The following is a 20,016-nucleotide window of genomic DNA, read 5'->3' as shown; positions in this document are numbered from 1 at the left end:
TATTCATGCAATCCCTGTGATCATGAGAACCACATGCAGTCAGCCTTAGAGCGGCAAAGACAACACCACTGATTTGCCAAGCTGGAGAAGTGCGAATTCAGCCTGGTGACTATCGACTTCCTGGGCCACCATATCTCTCTCTCTAGGATTCAGATGGACCCAGCAAAAGTAGAGACCATCTTGCAGTGGCACGTGACCTACTGCGCGAAAGATGTAAAATGCCTCCTCGGCTTTGCCAACTACTACCAATGGTTCATTTCCCACTTCTCTGAGTTAACTGCACCTCTCTTGAACCTGCTTTGAGCCAAGGAGAAGTTTCAGTGGACAGAGGCCGCTCAGCAGGCATTTCAACGCCTTAAGGAGGCATTCATCTCAGCCCCCATCTTGCAACAGCCAGACCCCACTAAGCCTTTCATCATAGAAACTGATGTATCTGACAGGGCCATGGTGGCAGTCTTGTTCCAGCCAGCTGTGAAGGGGCAGACCCTACTCCCCTGTGCCTTCCATTTGAGAAAGCTCAACCCATCCGAACTACACTATCTCAGAGAAAGAGCTACCGGCCATCAAAGTGGCGTTTGAGCTGTGGTGTCACCTGCTGGAAGGGGGGGGCACATCATCCAGTGCAAGTATGGACAGATCATAGAAACCTAGAATACTTGCTAAGTGCCTGGAGACTTAACCAGCGCCAGATCCGGTGGTCTCTTTTGTTTTCCCAGTTCAACTTCACTGTCATGTACCTGGGATGCCAGAACACACAGGCAGATGCACTTTCCTGCAAGCCTGAATACCGAACTGAGACAACCGGTCATCCTCTGCAGCCATCCTTCACCCAGAAAACTTTTGAGCCATGCAGCAACTCCTGTCTCTGGTGGACTGGGTACAGGGGCTGCAGCAGAGCAACCCATATATCCAAGCTCACTGGCCAGACCTCCAGTCTGGAACCCCTGCAGAATGGCTTGTTATACCACCAAAGTCACCTGTATATTCCCCCAGGAACTATACGAGGAGAGGTGCTCCAGCTATGCTATGACAGTTGACAGGCTGGTCACTTTGGGACCTATAAGACCCTCCACCTAGTTTTGTGGGAATTCTGGTGGTGCTGGGTTCATGCAGATGTCAAAGACTAGCTTGTGACACCTGTCAATGGGCCAAGGTAGCTCCTGGGTGGCCACCCATCCTCTTGCTTCCACTTTCCACTCGCCTTGAATCATGATGATCTGTATCCTTGGATTTTATCACCGACCTGCCCAGCTACAAAGGAATGACCACTATTCTTGTTGTGGTGGACCTGTTCACCAAGATAGTCCACTTCTTCCCATATGCTGGTCTTTCCTCAGCTCAGGTGACTGCCCAGATACTCCTGATCTAGGTTTTCTGCCTTCGTGGTCTCCTGGATAACGTGATCTCAGATAGAGGGACCAAATTCACAGCCCGGTTTTGGCAAGCCCTGTTTCATGCCCTCAGCATACAAGCCCACCTGTCCTTGGCTCATCAACCCCTATTGGACAGCCAGACAGAGTGCATGAACACCACGCTGGAACAGCATTTATGCTGTCAGTTTCCAGCAAGATGATTGGGTGGATCTACTCCCGCTAGCGGAATTCACATACAACAACTCCTCACACGTGTCCACCCCACAGACCCCCTTCTTTGCCACCTATGGCTATCACCCCAGATAGCCATAGGTGGCAGAGATTGCCACCCCATCCCATCAGTGGCGCCTCCCTGTCTGGTCCCTGCTGCAGACTTGATGGTGCAGGAATTGAAGGCCATGCAGGCAATCCTGAAAGATCAACTAGACCAGGCAAAAGAAGCATACAAGCAATCTGCTGACTGTCACCGCCAACCAGCCCCTCCGCTGAAGGTAGGGGACAGAGTGTGGCTTTCAACCAAGTTCCTGCATACCTTGAGGCCATCTTGGAACCTGGACGCGCAGCACATTGGTCCTTTCTTGATCAACCCAGTGGCCTTATAGCTGTAGCTCCCTGAGTCCACTCGCCTTCACCCCATGTTCCATTGATCACTGCTCATTCCGGCCCTCCTGCCTCATCCCTTGAGTGCTTGATGGCTGCTTCCACCCCCAGTGCAGGTGGGTGGGGAGGAGGAGTTTGAAGTTGCCCAGATTTTGGATTTGCACTGGAATTGTGGCCGGCTCCAGTACCTGATTAACTGGGAAAATGCAGCCTAAGTACACGCCTCCTGGCTGGTTCACCAGTTCCACCAGCAATACCCAGCTAAGCCAGGGGGTGGGGGAAGAATGAGCCTGGGGAGGGGGATAGTGTCATGCCTCCCTTGGACTCCTCTGAGGATGAAGGGGAATGGCAGGCTCCAGACCCAGGGGAAGGGACCAGCACAGAAGGAGCCCAAGCCCCCTCACCTCATGTGGATGTTCCTTGCCTGGCTGCAGCCTCCCCAAAGGATTCAGAGGGTGAAATGCCACTGACCCCAGCAGAGAGAAGGCGGCTGCATTTAAAAGAACAATGTAGGAGGGCCTCTGTCTGTTTAAGACAGAGTGGCTCTCAGAAGCAAGAAGATTTATTACATTCAGCTGTTTCAGGATGCTGCAATTAAAAGCAGGAAGCAGGCAGGGGCAAAGCTGCTGGAAAACAATGTCATTTTCACATGCTGGATCCTGTCAGCTTTGCCTCGACCAGAACCTGAACCTCAGCCTTGCTCGTGTTCCCTCGTGTTGGATTTTGGATTGGAAAACGGACTTCTCTTTGCCAAATTGCCTTGGATTTGAACGAACTGGTAAAGTTTTCCGCTTCAGCCTCCTTTTCCCTCTCTCAGCCTTGGACAGGTTGTACTGCCCCGGATGTGGGCTGACAAGATTTAGAGGTGCTGAGATAGTGGTAAGCCAGATCCAGGTTTTCTTACAAGGAGACTCTATTGAGTACTTACAGCACACAGGCGTACCCAATGATCAGACAGCTTCTCTGAACCCAGAGCCAAGGGGTAAAATGGGTTTTATACCATACATGTTAGCAGTGAGACAGCATGACAGAAGCAAGCGTTAATTAGCATTCATTTGCAACTTTACCAGCATAGACTAACAGTGTTTGTTCAGAAAGAACACAATCAGAACTTTCCCAGCACAGATGCCTGTAGCTTAGCATAAACTGAGCCTCACTTCTCAGGTGCATCCTAGGCCCTGATAAGATAAACGGTTCAGAGCTTGTTAGCATGGAATGTACTGAGGCGGCGATATCGACCTTTGACTCATCTCACAAGTTCAGAGGCCCACTAGCAAGGAAATTGCACTTAATAATGAATCAAAGCAAAGAGCATTATGGATCTCTTGTTGTTGTTGTTGTTCAGTCGTTCAGTCGTGTCCGACTCTTCGTGACCCCATGGACCATAGCACGCCAGGCCTTCCTATTATGGATCTCTAGGCCCCTCTAAAACTACTGGTGACTTGGTTACAGGCCTGGGGCCATAATACAAGTTTATGACCCTGTTACCAGCCAATGAGTTACCGCTGCCAGCTGCGGTCAGCTGGCAAGAACTGACACAAATGCCACTGAGAGATCAAGAAAAAGTAACAGGGTCATACTCCCCCTCTCCCTCTCCCAAAGAATGTTATCTATCAGCATGACCAAGGCTGATTCTGTCTGAAAACCAGGTCTGAACCTGGACTGGAATGAATTGAGATAATCAGTTTCATTCAAGACCACCTGCAGCTGGGATGCCATCACTATCTTTAACACCTTCCCCAGGAAGGGGGTATTTGTGACCATATGATAGTTGGCATAGATCTGTGTGACCAGGGGGGTTTTTTCCAGGAGTTGCACCACTCCCTCCTTCAAGGAGAAGGGACCACATCATCACACAGTGATGCATTCACCACTCCCTTGATCCATCTGGTCAGTCCCTCTTGGCTAGCTTGAAGATGTCATGAAGGGCAAGCATCAATAGAGCATGTATCTTGTCCACGGGTCATACAGACGCAAGCGTCTTGCTCTCATAGGCTCCAAAAACTGAAACTGTTCCCATAAAATAGGGTAAGATGATGCACTGGACACCTCAACAGACACTGTATCAGTAGCGGTGTTCAAGTCAGCATGAAGGTGGTGATTTCACAAAGTGTTTTGTGAACCCATCACAGTGGGCCTCTGAGGGCTCAAATATTGGATTCACTGGGGTAGATGAAAATAACCCTCAGGAAATCTCAGCTGGATGGCTACTTCAGGGCACAGTGGAAGCAGCAAAGTGAGCCTTCTTTGCTGCCTTCACTGCCATGCAGTAGGCATGATTATATGCTCTTACGCAGGCATGATCAGCTTCATGATAAGTGTTATGCCACTTACGCTCCAGCGTAAGTCTGAACTGTTCCATCTTCTGAACTGTTTCATTGTCTGGAGCTCCCCAGAAAACCAGGGAGCCTTCCAAGCTCCACAGTGCCGAAGAGGGTGCTCAGGAGTGATTGTTTTGATGGTCCATCACACTTCGCCATTCCACAGTGTGATGAGGGCCTTGACAGGATCGTGAACTCTGGCTACTGGAAAATTGTCTAGAGGATCCAAGAATCCATTGGATTTCTTCAATCTCTGGGGGTAGACCATCTTAATGGGTCCGTGTCCCCTGCAGAAAGGGATTGGTACCATGAGACCAAATTTCACCAGAAAGTGATCTGATCATGACAATGGAATGATTTCCACCCTACCAGTATTCAGACAAACACACACCCTATGCCCAGAAACAAAGGCAAAATCAAGGGTATGCCTTGATCCACTCTTCATTATAAAATAACTCCAAAGAGGGGTACAACTTAGTCTGTACCTCCCATTTCTTCTTTCACTGGCCCTAATGTTGCAGCAAACAATTGGTTCACTTCCCAGGTCTTTCTTGAAGGTCCCCCAACACTCAGGGGAGGCTTTGAGGGGGCAGGGGGTTGCAGTCAGAAGGAGGGGGTGGGAAAGCCCCACTGCACAAGCAGATTTCAGTTTGTGTAATGTTGGATACATCCCAATAAATATGAGGTTAAGCTTCCTGTAATACTGTTGAAAGTAGGATTCATACAACTCAAAATGGGCCCTGATCAAATATGTATTTATTTATATACTACATTTTACCCCACCTGTCCCACAAGGAGTGTGTGGCTTCCCCATGCACCCCAATCCTCTGAGATATGTTAAGCTGAGAGTTACTGTGCTACGTCACTCAGAAACTTCATGGCTGAGTGAGGATTTGCACTTGGGTCTCCCTAATCCTACTCTTACACTCTAACCATTACATTGGCTCTCATTGGCAACTGTTGCAACCAGAAAATATAACCAAATAAATATAAATGCAAAAATGTTTATTTATTGGGACATGGAACAGAGATTCAGACTGTCTAATAGGTAGCCTTTATATGCAATATATATTGTCATATTTCTGATGTGCAAATGCAATACAGATTGATATACTCTAGGTGTTCAGTGTTTCAGCATAAGATAAGCTCAATGGCCATAAATAATAGTTTACATCAGGGGTAGGCAACCTGGTACCCTCCAGATGTTTTGGACTACAACTCCTATCAGCCCCATCCAGCATGGCAAGTGGTCAAGGCTTATGGGAGTTGTACTGTAAAATATTTGGAGGGTATCAGGTTTCCTATCCCAGGTTTAGGTTTGTTGCAGAACCCAGAGTCAGAGAGACCACGGAGTGAAGGAAAAAGAGATTCTTTATTTAACGCGCGGGCTTAAGGCTGGAATCATTTCCAAAGAGCCAGAAGCCCCGATTTACATTAGCACATTGGTTTTATAGACATTGTGACACATATGAAATGGCTCCTCCTCCCCCTCCCGCATGGGGTTGCAATCCTCAACATTTCTTCTCTTAGCACTATTGTTTATAATACAAGAACTGGGTTATAGGGTAGCCATGATAAGGAGAGAACAGAAGAGAACAGCAGAGAACAAGATATACAACTGTATGACCTTTGACAAGATAAGGAATTCTTGTGTCTCGTCAGCTTACAACAATATATTTAAGGGAGAAAGAGCTCAGCAAGAACATGAAGCATGAGACTGCAAGAGGCTACTTAGTCTGACCCCCGATATGGCTGCTACATTCCCCCCTTAAATGCATAATTTCATTACAATTATAGCATTTTTGATAACTATACAAAGCTTTTTGTGACATACATATTACTTAGCCTTTTGTTGGGCTATTAGAGCGTAGAGGGCAGCAGTTTTACTAGCTGAGACATAAACTAGATTGGTTAAACAGCGCATAAGACAAGGAACGCAGAGACATAACAGAACTTTTATGAACAACACTGGTAGAATTAGGATGAACAATGCTTCAAGCTAGCTAAGATCTGGAAGCCAAAGGGTTAACTAATTTAGCTAATTGTTTTGTCTTATTGTTTTGTTAGCTACTATATTGTGCAGCTTGTTGATCTGTTCATCTACAGCATTGCCATTATTAGTTAAGTTAAAACAACAGAGCTTTTGGTGTGTCTCACAACTTAAATGATGAAGAAGGAAGAGGTAATCTATACCAGCTTTATTTTCTAGAACTGCACCTTTTAGATCACGCAGCTTTTTATTTAACAATGACAATGCTCGTGAGGTGGCATTTATGCTTTTGGCTAAGCTGCAAGCTAACCAGTTGTTCTTTAGACCATTAGCCAAGGCTAAACCTGGAACCTTAACCAGTGACATTGCTAAGGCCAATTTTTCTGAGTCAGAATATAACTGCACATGACTATTACAATTTTTAGTTAGTTGGAGTGCTCGAGGCTGCCGTTGACGGATTTTCTCGGGCTACAGGGGAAGAATTGGCACCAGTTCAATTGGCGGCTGAGGCAACATGGGTGGTTATTAGACAAGTTGGCAGGAATGAATGACCAAGTGCGGGAACTACATGTCTAAAACCATCCATGAGGCAAAAGTATGTGGGCATTATTAAAAGATATGTTTTGAATTTTATTACAGTGGAAGGGGGCCAGGGATAGCTTTATATTTTCTGGAAAATTTTTTGACAATTAAGCATTCGTGCACACGTAGCATTTGTTTCAGCAACGATGGGGGTGCATAGAGTGAACTCTGTAGGGGGTAGGATCTTTGCAACCACGCCCCAATTAGCATTTTGGGAATAAGTTAAACTTAACACTGTAAACTCTTAACATGGTATCTTTTTGAATTTTCCCAGGATGTCTACAGACAGGTATTAGGCAAGAGCTAATAAGCCTGTTTGCAGGTATACCTCTTGGCAAACAAAAATGTTTTATTTTCGTGATGTTAGCCAGGTGGAGCCAGTAATTATCAGCAAATCACTGGGACAAACTTTTTTTTTCAGGGGCAGACCCCCCTTTTTGCACCTTATTAAGGAGACACAATGCAACACTACTAACACTACAACACGCATGTTTGATCTTCTTTGGGATCTGACCGTACGCCGGGCAGCTATTTACCTGGCAAGCTGCAGTAGGGTCTAGTCCCCTTTTTCAATTCTCCAGTTGCAGGTCTGACCGTACGCAGGGGGACAGTCTCCCGGTGTGTCCACAGTAAGGTCTAGCCTGCGTCTTCTTACTGCTTTTTCAGAATGATTTTTAAAGGATTTTCAGGATTTCTGTTTACAGTCTACTCTCCCCCTCTCGCTTTCTTGACTCGTGTCCAATGTATCCAGGGTTTAACTCCAGCTGCTTTCATAGCTGCGGGGGTGGAAAGTATGACAGTTTTCAGTCTTTTCTATCTGGGAGTCAAAGGGTTATTTTTCCCTCTTTAACTTATACTTTAATTTTTGGTTGGAAAGGATGAGCTTCTGTGATGGGAATGGCTTATTTTTTTAAGACAAAGTGATGCTGGGCTTGAAGAACTTTGCTCAGTGTTTGAACTTCTTGTTTAAGGCTAACGTTTGTTTGCTTTTGATGCTGCTCCAGTGTCAATTATTCTGAAGTTAATGTCACGGCCCCTCACAGTCGATGTCATGGCCCTTCTCAAGCTGTCTCCCTTTTCGCCTATTCTGGCCCCTTTGGTTTTTTCCTTTGTGTATTTGATTTATTTTATTTGGGCATTCATGCCACTAATGTCCATCTTGTCCACACTGGGCACACTGGTTCTTTTTTAAGAATCTTTTGCCTCTGCCAGGTCTTCTTTTTTTTTTTTTGTCCACGCCACGTCTTCTTGGGCCTCTGGGTTGAGGGAGGGGGTTATACTGGCGATAGGCATTTGAAAGACGCTCTAAGCACGCTCTGGGGCCTCGGTGGCACCTTGCAGCACTTTAGACACTTTGGTCATATTAACTGACTTTTTCATACCTGCTTTCATGGCTTTTAACAGCAGGGTTTGATACTGGGTGAGGCGCTCTAGCCCCACTTGTGTTTTGGGATTTCAGCGGGGGGGGGGGTACTTACAAGGAGACTTTATTGGGTAACTTACAGCACACAGGTGTACTTAATTGTTGGATCAGACAGCTTCTCTGAACCACGAGCTATTGGGCTAAATGGGTTTTTATACTATACATGTTACCCATGAGGCAGCACAACACTAGCAAGCATTTTCAGCATAGGCTAGAAGTGTTTGGTTCTCAGGCACAGCTTCCTGTAAACAATTTCGCTTCCCAAAGTGCTTGATAACACTTTTTATTTATTAGTATGGGAAGACAAATTTTTTCTCTTTTTTTTGCTTTCTTTTTCTTTGCTGATCTGCCTGTATTGCAGATCATGTTTCAAACTTTTTATATAAAACTTTCTGATCTATGCACCAGCATTGTTTCTTTATTTGTCTTTTTCAAGTTAAACTTACTTAAACTTTTCTGCCTTACACTAGTCCCACTGACACACATTTGGGATAGGTTCTTCTTCTCCTTTTAGTTAGATTTTTTTTATCTTAACTATTACATTATTGTGGCTACTTTACCCCAGGTAATAAGCTCCAGGCACAATCAGCTGCTTTTAATTTACCCTGGGGGCAACTATGGCCACGCTTCTTTTTTATAAATGTTTTTTTCTTTGCCTCTTGCCTTTTCTTTCTTTCTTTTTTTCTCTCTTCTCTATCTGTCTGCTACTTTCTCTATTTCTTCTTTTTTACTTGCTTTTGTCTTTTTTTCCTTGTTATCCATTGGGAACCACACTTAGTATTATTTGGAGTTGCAACTAACACTAATCTGCAAATATCACATATATTTTATGATATTTAAGAAATCATAAAATATACACAACAAACTTTTTCTGCAATTTAACACTATGAATGGAAAACACTTCTTGCATGGTAAGGCATGATGGAGCAGATCCAGCAATTATACTGCTCTTCTGGCTGAAAGCTCAGGGCCCATTAAAATTAAGGGACGGACATACCCACACATGCAAAGAGTTCTAGGTCACCATTTTTGCATCAGCAACTCTATGCTGCATGAGTTTTAGCAGAAGGAAATCTAAAAGTTATAGAGCAAATTCAGCCTGCTGTACACTGAGCTGACTACAAACACAGACACACGGTCCACAGCGATGAGAGTTCAAGTTTATCAAAAGCTTCATAGCACTGTCCATGGCAAGTCTTTGACAATTTAAAATTTTAGTTCATGTGCAGAGTGTCTCTAAAAAGCCCAGACATTGATGGAGGCAAACAGTGAAGGCTCTGGGCAATGAAGATGCGATGTTTCCAGCAAAGGCTCTCCACTTTTGCATTAGTTTAAAAAGGGAAAGTGTGGCCCTACACCCCTTCTGACAGACAAGGGCCTTTAACTTTTTAGCAAGGCCTCTGTCTAAACAGAGCGGCACAGCTCAGCTCTCTAGCCATGACACTTTAACTTGGGCAACTCCTCTGTAAATTTTATTTTACTTCTGTCAGGTTCTCTCACAGACATTTTAAAAACTTAGTCTTTTTTTTTTTCTAACCTGCTACACGAAAGCACTGAAACACTGAGTGCTGAAACTCGGGACGCTGGGGGGTGATGGGCATCGCCTTATACTTGCATTTTTTAAGCAGCCATTAATCTTCGGGGAGGCGGTGGGGTGATTTGCAGTACTTTAAAGGCAAGCTTCTCAGTTTGTTTGTATTTGTAAATCCCAAGCCTAAAACAGGACACGATGAGGTACAGGGCAGCCAAATCTTTGCTTTGGCAGGGGCAACAAATAACTCGGGTCAGCTTTCTTCGCTGGGGTCTCAAACAGGAAAACAGTCTTAATTTAAAGTTGTAACATCACTGACAGCGTCAGCCAGCCAGCTACACAGATCTCATTGTTTTTTAAGACAGTTGCTCCAATATCTTCTTTTTTTCTCAATCAGGTTGGGTCTCTCAGCTTACACAGTTTATTGCAGCTTTCAGGAGCATGGTAGTAGCGCGATTTTGGCTTGGCCAGGAACATGCTGTCTGGTTTCTCGGTCTCTTTAGCACACACACTTAGGCAGTGTAACACTGGACACTCGAATCAGTGAGATTTCTTCATTGCAGGGAATCCCACGGCAAAAGCTTAATGGTTACGCTCTTCAGAAATTATATAGCTGATGGTCAGTAGCTACAGGCTCTATGCAATTCTAACACAGTTCAAAGCTAAACACGGTTACCTTGACAGAGATCTTCAACATGGTCTTTCCGCTTCATTCTGCTTTGGGACAGTCTTATGGCACACTTTTCACTCGAAGAGGGGTCTAGCCTGTGCTCTGGGGGCTGATTCTTCATCTTTATTTTCTATTTTGCCTTCATCTTCTGGGTCTTCATTTTCAGTTTCCATTTTTTAGGGATTTTATCTCAATTAGGCGAGGTGATGATGTTGCACAACTCAGAACGTTGTGGGCAATTTTCCTGCCCCCCCCCCTCTCGGCGCGCTAGGCTAACAGCTACTTCTTCGGCCTTACACTCTCACGCTCCCATGCTTTGTTAAAAGCCAGACTGTCCTGCAACATTTTTCTAATTAACAGCCTCAGATCTTGTTTTTTTCCCTCTTAGCTCGACCTTGAGCTTTTTGCTGTTTTCTCTTTCTATGCTGAATCTTTTTTTAAAAAAACCTTTTTCCTTCTTTGTTTGACATACATCTCAAGGGGGTGCAAGGTTTGCTTCCCCCACCACCCATAGCCTCCCTCTTAAATTGAAGACAGACACAATTAGGGAATGGGAATTGGTCAGTGAGTAAGGGGTCTCACTGGCTGACACAAGAGGATTTTTCACACCACGCACTTTGCTACTGGCCTGGGCACCCGGACGGTCAACGGTATGCTTCAGAAACCGCAGTAGCCACTCACACAATCATCAATCTCTCCACTACATCCATATGTCCCTGCCACCCACTTTTCCCACTTTTTACCAGAGCGGAAAACGGCTTCCCCAGCTTCCTCAGCTTCCTACTGAGTACTGGCGTGCTGGGTACTGGCGCCCACTCGGGGGTGTGATCAGGCCCCCCTTCTACCCGCAAGGAGTAGGTTCTTTTGTATACGTATACCACCAACACTGACCTTCTTCATAAGGCGGGGCCCTCTTTTTTTCTGCCCAGTGGCCTTTCTCCCTAAAGGCGGGGCCCTCTTTTTCTCATATACTTGCCTTTCTCCTGAAGGCTTCCAATGTGGGTTTCAACTCAATTGCAGCTGCGATATAGGCAGGGCTCAAGTTCCTTCCTCCGCTTCCCAAGGTTCTCTTGCCGCTTGCTGCCGTTTGGGCGATCCCGGTGCAGGCTTTCTCCCATTCACTCGACAAAAAGGTCGGTGGCGCCAAGAAAGGGAGGCATGCGCCGAGCTCGTCTTCCCGGTGCAGCGATCAAGAGCAGGCAACTGCCACCTGTCTGGCTCAGAGCCTGCCACATCCGAGTCACGGCACCATTTATGTTGCAGAACCCAGAGTCAGAGAGACCACGGAGTGAAGGAAAAAGAGATTCTTTATTTAACGCGCGGGCTTAAGGCTGGAATCATTTCCAAAGAGCCAGAAGCCCCGATTTACATTAGCACATTGGTTTTATAGACATTGTGACACATATGAAATGGCTCCTCCTCCCCCTCCCGCATGGGGTTGCAATCCTCAACATTTCTTCTCTTAGCACTATTGTTTATAATACAAGAACTGGGTTATAGGGTAGCCATGATAAGGAGAGAACAGAAGAGAACAGCAGAGAACAAGATATACAACTGTATGACCTTTGACAAGATAAGGAATTCTTGTGTCTCGTCAGCTTACAACAATATATTTAAGGGAGAAAGAGCTCAGCAAGAACATGAAGCATGAGACTGCAAGAGGCTACTTAGTCTGACCCCTGATATGGCTGCTACAGGTTGACACAGAAGTTCCTTTTCACAACGAAATGGGGAGCATCAAAATAAGGCCAAAGGGGCTTACTAGTCCTTACTAATTCTAGTCAAAACACTGCATATTTTTCTTTGTCTCCCTTTTTCTGTGAGAAGAATTGGAGCAAGGGCACAGGGCAGTATCCAATGCAACATTGCCGCTAGCATAAATTACGTTGCGCTAGCAAAAATGAGCTTTAGCACAATAATTCACCTGTTGAGATGGGTGAATTATTCCCACTCTATCCAACTAGTTAGTTTCCCTTATGTAAACAAATGTGTCTGTGACTTACCTGACCAACAAAGAAAACTGCAGCTGTATGGATAGACCCCACTGAGCAACAGATTTATAAATCCCAGCTGAGTGTTCTGAGGTTCAAGAATTATTACAATTTATGGGTTATGGTCCCTAAAGTACCCTTTAAGACAGATAATACAAAGTGGTACTAGAAGATATACTTTTATTGCTCAAAGAGTATTAGAGAATAACAAAAGTTTGCAATAATGAAGCAAGCAAGACACATCACCATAACCAATTCAGTTGGGATGATTAAAAACATAATAAAAATAGTAGCTAGTGTTCTGGCCTCAACGCACATTGGGCTGTGTATCTATTGAAGCAGTTAAACTCACATCCAATTCACTTCTGAATAACTTGACACTTTATCTTTATTAAAACATAAAATAAACAGTAAACAACTAATAAATACATGATCAATACTTAGTAGTAGAAGGGATGAGGAAAGGATGGATGAAATGGATGGATATGGAAAAACAATGCAAGGCCAGGCCTTCAGGTTGCAATCCAGAGCAGTAGCAGAAAACCAGGCCAAAGGGTGGTTTCTTCCAAACAGAGGAAGAGTTGATGCAATCTGTATAGAAATTCTTCCTACAGACAACTAATCAATGCATGACAACAAGGCCTGATCAGTTGCTAACAGATTCAAATCAGGAAAACTAAAACAGTTAGAAAGAGCCTACGGAGGAATGTAACAAATAACATATGCCCAGTTGGAGCAGAACATTTAGCATATGATTAGTAAATTAAAGTTACATTTCTCTTAACCAATAAAACAATAATTAATGAGATCCTATAGTTACTTACCTGGCAAGCGTGGTTGGCAGAGCTTAGGTAATCATGTTTGGTCAGCTTCTTGTTTTCTTAGAATCTCCCTTATCAACTACATTAACATCTTACTATTTATAACATGCTATTCATATTAGCTCTACTTTCTTATTTTAAAGAAACCTCTATACAGCTTGACTTACACAGGAGCTTCAGACCCAGTCATAGCTCCTGTGCATAGGTCCTTGAGGAGGGCCTCACAGTCAAGCTTACAACTCACTTTAGAGACATTGTTTTATATTTGAATCCTCAACCAAAGGCCTCACATCCAACGTATAAAAGATATTAATTATGGAAAAATGGGAACAACCATAAGGCTGAAAGAAATATAGAAATCATAGAATCACATGTGACATACAAGAAAAGAGAGAGGAAAAGAAATGGAATGAAATATAGGTTAAAAAAACATATCACTAAGTGTCAACAAAAATAAGGGGAAACTCCTTGAAGGTAATACCGAGGTGGTATTTAACCCCAATAACTTGAAACCATATATACAAAACAACATCACCGAACTGTTGGAGAGGGTGTAATGCATTCGATACGTACAATCATATGTGGTGGGAATGTGAACAACTATTTTGGTTTTGGAGGCAGGTCTTTCAAGAACGCAGTAGTATAACAGGAGGGTAAGTTGACATGGATTCTAAATTGGCACTACTGTCTATCTTTAGTGGCCCTAAAAGAACATTTGCCAGACAAAGAAATGCTGGCTTTTATGATGGTAGTGTTTCATCAACTAATTGCAAAGAAATTTAAAGAATCTACAGATCTATCAATAATTGTGTGGTATAACTATCTTCAGAATATTGTGTTGGTTGAAAAAGTAACTAAACAGATAAGGGCACAAAAGGCAAAAAAAAAGAATCTGATACTTTCCATACAATCTGGTATAAATGTATTGAGTTTATTAACAAACAAGGTTCCCAGAGAAAACCACTAGCCATGTTATAGACAGATATGGAGAGATACATTTAGATAATTACAACTAAATCTTTAACCCTTGATGAGCTTCTGTGGATAACTATAAGGTTACTGATATACTGAAACTCCTGTGATCCCTGTTAACTGTAATTGGATTTCCTATGTAATGAATGTGTTTTTTTTAGTTGAAAAAGTTTTAATATTTTATATACTCATTAATTACATTGAAAACATGTGATTAAAACTCAATAAAAATAATTATTTATTTTTTAAAAAAACTTCATAGGCATCGTTGTGAAGGGCCATTTCGGGCTAAGTTAAGGAGCTTTTTGCTCCCAGTAGATAACTCACCCACCTGTGGCAAGCTCCCATACCCCTGATCTAAGAATACATTCTGCACTTAAAACTAGCTCCTAGCACATGAAGAATTAATTACTCTGCACTTGCAGTTAGCACACACAGATTATAATGAATAGCACACCTACAAAATACTATAAATTCCTGTCAACAATATATGTTACATCCATACCTTGTGACACGTTGTGCTAGAGGTCATTTATGCTAGAACAAGTTAGTGGTAGTTTCAAATTAGATATGGCCCACAATCTACCGGAAATTTCTCCTATGTAAGACTCATTGATGCAAATTTGAACTGCCCAAGATCATGGTCAATTATCCACTATTGCAGAACATAACTGAAGATGGAATATTTATGAATATTCTCCATGAGGTAGGCTCCCCAATAATCTAATACTTCAAACACATTTGGCAATATTGCATAGTAATTTCTGCTTAACACAAGTCTCTGCTACAGTTTCTAGACTAACCCTCAACTAGAATAGATACTGTATTTCCAGGCCAGTCTCACTGTGTGTATCTCTTAATATGACTGAAAATATTTTTATAATTCTGCCTTAATTATAGTGTGACATCACTTCATAGATTTGATTTCAAATATTTTATAACATCATTCTAAACAATTAAATATAACACTGAACTAAAATATAATGCCTCAGATTTATTCAGGCATTAAAAAATATTTTTTGCCTCATGAAACAAGAGCATACATGGTCCCAAGGAAAGAGATGTTACTTTGTATCAGTTATAAAATTGGCAGTCTACCAAATGTTAATTTGCTTTTAGCTAGTTGAGATTAAATGTAATTCTTTCCCTGAGCAGCCTTAAAGTAAGCAACCATGAAAGCATTTTCAGAGTAATCTGGGTGGAATTGACATTTAAAGGAGTTAGCATTACATTTGCACTTTAAGACTATTAATTTCATAGATAAATTAACTACATTATTCTGTCTTTATCTTACATTTTGAAAGGGCTCCATCAGCCAGAGAAATGGCTGCTCAGGGTCAACTGAAACTGCTCTTATCCCAACCATATTGTAATTGGAACTTGCTTTTGGAAACATTGCTACATCATGATTGTTTCTTAGTGAAAATTTTACTGAGAAGTTCCAGTAAGTATTGATACTATCTTTTTTTCTCTTCTTTTTTTAATACTATAAGTGTGGAAATACAAGTACATTATTCAGGATTGCCACATTTTCACTACTTGAATATTAACAGAAGGATTGTGGGCTCAATGTCACACAATTAGAATTAGGACAAATATTATATTAAAATCACACTCCAGTTTTGCTGAGATTGTTTCAAACTGAACTTGTTTATTTTGTGGATAATGTATTGGTAAAATAGACTGATATAATTGCTTTTAAGAAGAAATTAATAAGTTACTAAGGACACATGCTGGCTGGGGCATGCTGGGAGTTGTAGGACTTTTTTCTGTCTAAACATGGATTATGACTTAATTTGATATAAAACTGCTTTAACTAGTGTACTCTTAATCTGACCCAATATGTATTTCAACTCCGGTGAACTCGTTCAAAGGCTTTATAAGGGTAAATTTAGATCTAATGCCAAGCCATACTTTGTCTGATGTCTGAACTTACAGCAGTTTACAAACTTCCGTTTGTGAGGGGCTGCCAAGCCAGAATATCAAACCAAGATTTGAAGCTGGTTTGTAAAACACAGTTTGTGTTAACTGTGGCTTGCTGTTTTGTCTTAATTCAAAAACCTTTGAACTCTTAGGAAAAATATTCCCTAAGGAGATTATACTAGCTTCTTATTCGTTAAGTTTTAGGTGGGCTGTTAAAACATTTTTGTTCTGCATAATTTTGAGCAATTGTAAATGTATTAGTGCTGCTCTCTGTTTTTAAGATTGCTTTTCTTTTGCTTTTAATGTTGCTATGTGTGTTGTTTTAAAGTTTTAAATTGTAAGTTGCTTTGGGGGACCCTGTTTTGGCCAAAAAGCAACTAAAACATGGCTAAATAAATAAATACCATAGTTTGGATTGCTGCACCATGGAGTCAGGACTGAGTTTATGAAGTTGAGTGCTGAACAGATGGAAAATGAAAATGGCTTTAAACTATAGTTTATCTAGAAGCTCACACCATGGTGTGGGTTCTTAATTGTGGTTAGCATGAATGATGGTTTGGCATGATGACCGAATTGAGCCTAAAAATCCTGTGGGATTTTTTTTTTGTACTAGCGGTAATCTAAAGTCTGGCTTCATTTTATTCGTAATAGAGGTTGTTACAAAATAACTAATTTGGCAAAGGGAGAAGTGGCTAAAATGAAATGTTTCATATATTAGATAGAGATTAACATTTTATTCTGCTAATACTATTTGGAACATAATGAATATGTTTACAATTTACTAAAATGTTAGCAACAACAATTTTGCAGTTCTATTGAACTGCACTATATTAATAACGTTATTTCAAAGTGGTTTAACATTTGTCATGAGAGCACCATCACTCAACTTATGTCATGTTTCTTATTGAATGTTGCAAAGTACTCATTTACCTATTTAAATGCATGTCATCTTCTACAAAGGTCTGATGAAGATCATATTCTTACCCTGCTATTATCCTGTATTAAATTTTACTAGATTGCTCAATTATCGCAAGGATGAAGTGAAAGTTTATTAATCTACTGACTGACCATTCCCTTGAGCTTCAGCAAGATGTATCCTGCTTAGAGAGTTGAGCTGTAAACAAGTGTTTTTCCAACACTGAGCATGGGGTTGGTGTTAGAATTTGTTTATGTAAAAATATTTGCTGCAGTGTAAGAAGGACAACATAAGCCCTAGCCCCAAAACATCATAAACAGCATGATATTCCTTAGGCTTGCTATAGGGGAGAAGACTGTACTGTGTAGCTATTCTCTTTCTCTCTCTCCCTTTTCTCGCTAATCTTTAAAAAGTTTGTATTAATTACATTTCTAGCCTATCTTGGTTGCTCAAGGTTCCAGGCAGTCTCTTATGCAAATAACAGCCAAACCCTAACCTTGCTGCATTATGCGCCTTCAGACCATGCCTTGGGCCCCAGAGATATATAGAAATCTGCATAGAAATGCTTGAGAGAGAAAGGGATCATGAAGTGTCACAGTGGTGTTGCAGGGGGTTGGGGGGCTAAAAAACCAAAAAATCTAATCTAGCCACAATGAAACATGCTTTGGTTACATCCAATTTAGATTACTGTAATATGCTTTAAGTGAGGCTGCCCTTGAAGATGATTCAAGAACTGCAACTGGTTCAGAATGTGGCAATTAGACTGCTTGTGGGAGCTAGGTGTTTGGATCATTTTACTCCTGTTCTGTATTGTTTACATTGGCTGCCTGTTAGTTTCCAAGCACAATTCAAGGTGCTGGTTTTGGTCTTTAAAGTCCTAAATGGTTTGGGACCATGTTATCTGAAGGATACCTACACCTGTATGAGCCTGCCCAAGCTTTAAGATCAGTCTCAGAGGCCCTACTCTCTGGCTCACCAACAAGACTCATTAGGCTACTGGGTACTATGAATAGGGCTTTCTCAGTGGTGGCCCCACACCTTTGGAACCTCAGGGAGATACATATGGCCTCCTCATCGCTATCTATAAAAAAAAGCCTGAAGACACATTTATCCCAGTCTGCATTTGGTGCTTAAAAATCATTAGCTGCTGTGAGTTTGTGTGTATTTAATTGTAATTTATGTGTTCATATCTTTGTAATATTGTTAGCTACCTTGTGAGCGCAGTGCACCCCGAAAGGCAAGGTAAAAATATTTTAATAAATAACTAATAAATATTACTAGAGTTTGGCACTTAAAAAAGCTAGATTTTAAAATGCTGGATAAGAGTATCCTGTGCATACCAGTTCAGAAGTAAGCTGCATTGAGGGAAGGCAAAAAGCACTTGAATTAGACTAGTAAAATTTGTTAGTAAGATTTCACATATCCCTAGTGGCTACCAGATCTCACCTAAACTGAAATTTGAGGCAGATTTGGAGTCTTATCTCTGGGAAAACATCTGAGGAATTTTGGGAGACACCAAAAGACATTTGTCAGGGAGAAGGGTGACTTTGCAGTTATCAGTTACTTACAATTAGCTATGCCACTAGTATCAACTAAGATACCTCATCACCTCCTTTTCTTTGTTCCTCCTCCTCATGGTGTGTCTTCCACGTACACTGACTTCACAACATGTTTCCCAGTCAAAATATACAAAGAGGGGTGGAAAAGAGATTGCACAATCTTATAACACTTGGCCCATTCTGTGCACTTTAGCCAACAGGGTGACTAGCATGGTTCAGGTTAGTGCAGAAAAGGTGTCAGGAGCTGGAACTGGACCAAGGATAAATGTCTTCTTCCAGCACCTTTGGAAAAGGGTCTGGAGAAGGGGGAACAGAAAGGATGGGTGCCCAGGACAAGAGGACAAACATAGACAGCATACTTAATATGACTCCTCCTGATTGGAAACCACAATATGCTTGATTTATCTCCATGTAATCTAAAGTACTGTATGTGTTCTGAAAGTGTTAGGAGAGTGAGAGTTGTAGAAGTTCATAAGAAAGGCAGAGGAAGCTTGCCACTAGTCTATTTTTGCCCTTCCTCTCACCCTGGATCAGCCCAAACTCTCCTCCATTCAGACCAGAACAAATTCGTTTGCAATGGTATGGGCTCTGCTGTTCAAGAAACACAACGCCCTTTTGAGTTGGGGGACAACACTGAGATTAACAGTTTCATTCATTAATATCCTCATTACATCAGTTAACATTTTCAATAATATTTTAACTTGCATAATTTATACATTTGTGTGAAAGAATATAAATGGGGCCAGAAAGACAGATTTTCTGCATTTTTATTTATTCATTTATTTAGGATATATCAGTTTTCAACAAAAAGTTCTAAAGGCAGTTTACTAAAGGCAGTACAAAGAGGCTTATGAACATGTTTGAATAATGTTGTTTGCATTATCATTAGGAATGGGCTTCCACATGTAAATCTTCCACCCTAGAACAGCGGAACAGACTCCTTTGCCCTGTCTCTCATATTTACGTATGTCTGATAGCCTTGGCCTTGGCAGTGGGCAAAGAGCAACCCCTACCCAGAAGCACACACTCCTGGACCATACCCAGGAGTTGAGCAGATCATAGTGAACCTGTTCTCATGTAATGGCAAATCGTGGGTTAATTAATTAACCCACGATTTGCCATGCATGAGTGGGAGTGAACAAATGTGTGCCATGCATGAGCAGGAGTGAGTGACTGTGCTGCTTCCTGCACACTCCTCACTTCCGCTTTTAATCAACAACCTATGAAGGGCCAGGTCATAGGTTGTGAGTCTAAACAACCCAACAGTTAACCCAACAACAAACCATGGCTTAATTGCTTGGTTTGTTTAGCCCCTAAACAACCCAGTGCTCTGGGTTCGCATGA

General features: G+C 42.1%; 1 protein-coding gene across 13 annotated transcripts in view; it reads left to right on the top strand.

Moving 5' to 3' along the window:
• Positions 1-20,016, top strand: part of KIAA0825 (KIAA0825 ortholog) — a 377,294-nt gene that overhangs the window by 132,811 nt on the left and 224,467 nt on the right. For all 13 annotated transcript variants that reach the window (XM_084833758.1, XM_084833751.1, XM_084833749.1 and 10 more), the window contains one exon: positions 15,579-15,718. In XM_084833758.1, coding sequence (XP_084689884.1) covers positions 15,579-15,718 — 140 coding nt within the window. The remainder of the gene's footprint in view (positions 1-15,578; positions 15,719-20,016) is intronic.

Source organism: Heloderma suspectum, chromosome 2 (genome assembly GCF_057233095.1).
Source record: "Heloderma suspectum isolate Gila_16-S chromosome 2, 16-S_ref, whole genome shotgun sequence".
Classification (NCBI taxonomy): Eukaryota; Metazoa; Chordata; class Lepidosauria; order Squamata; family Helodermatidae; genus Heloderma; species Heloderma suspectum.
The sequence above is the reverse complement of the archived record's forward strand: the minus strand, read 5'-3'. Positions and strand labels throughout refer to the sequence as shown.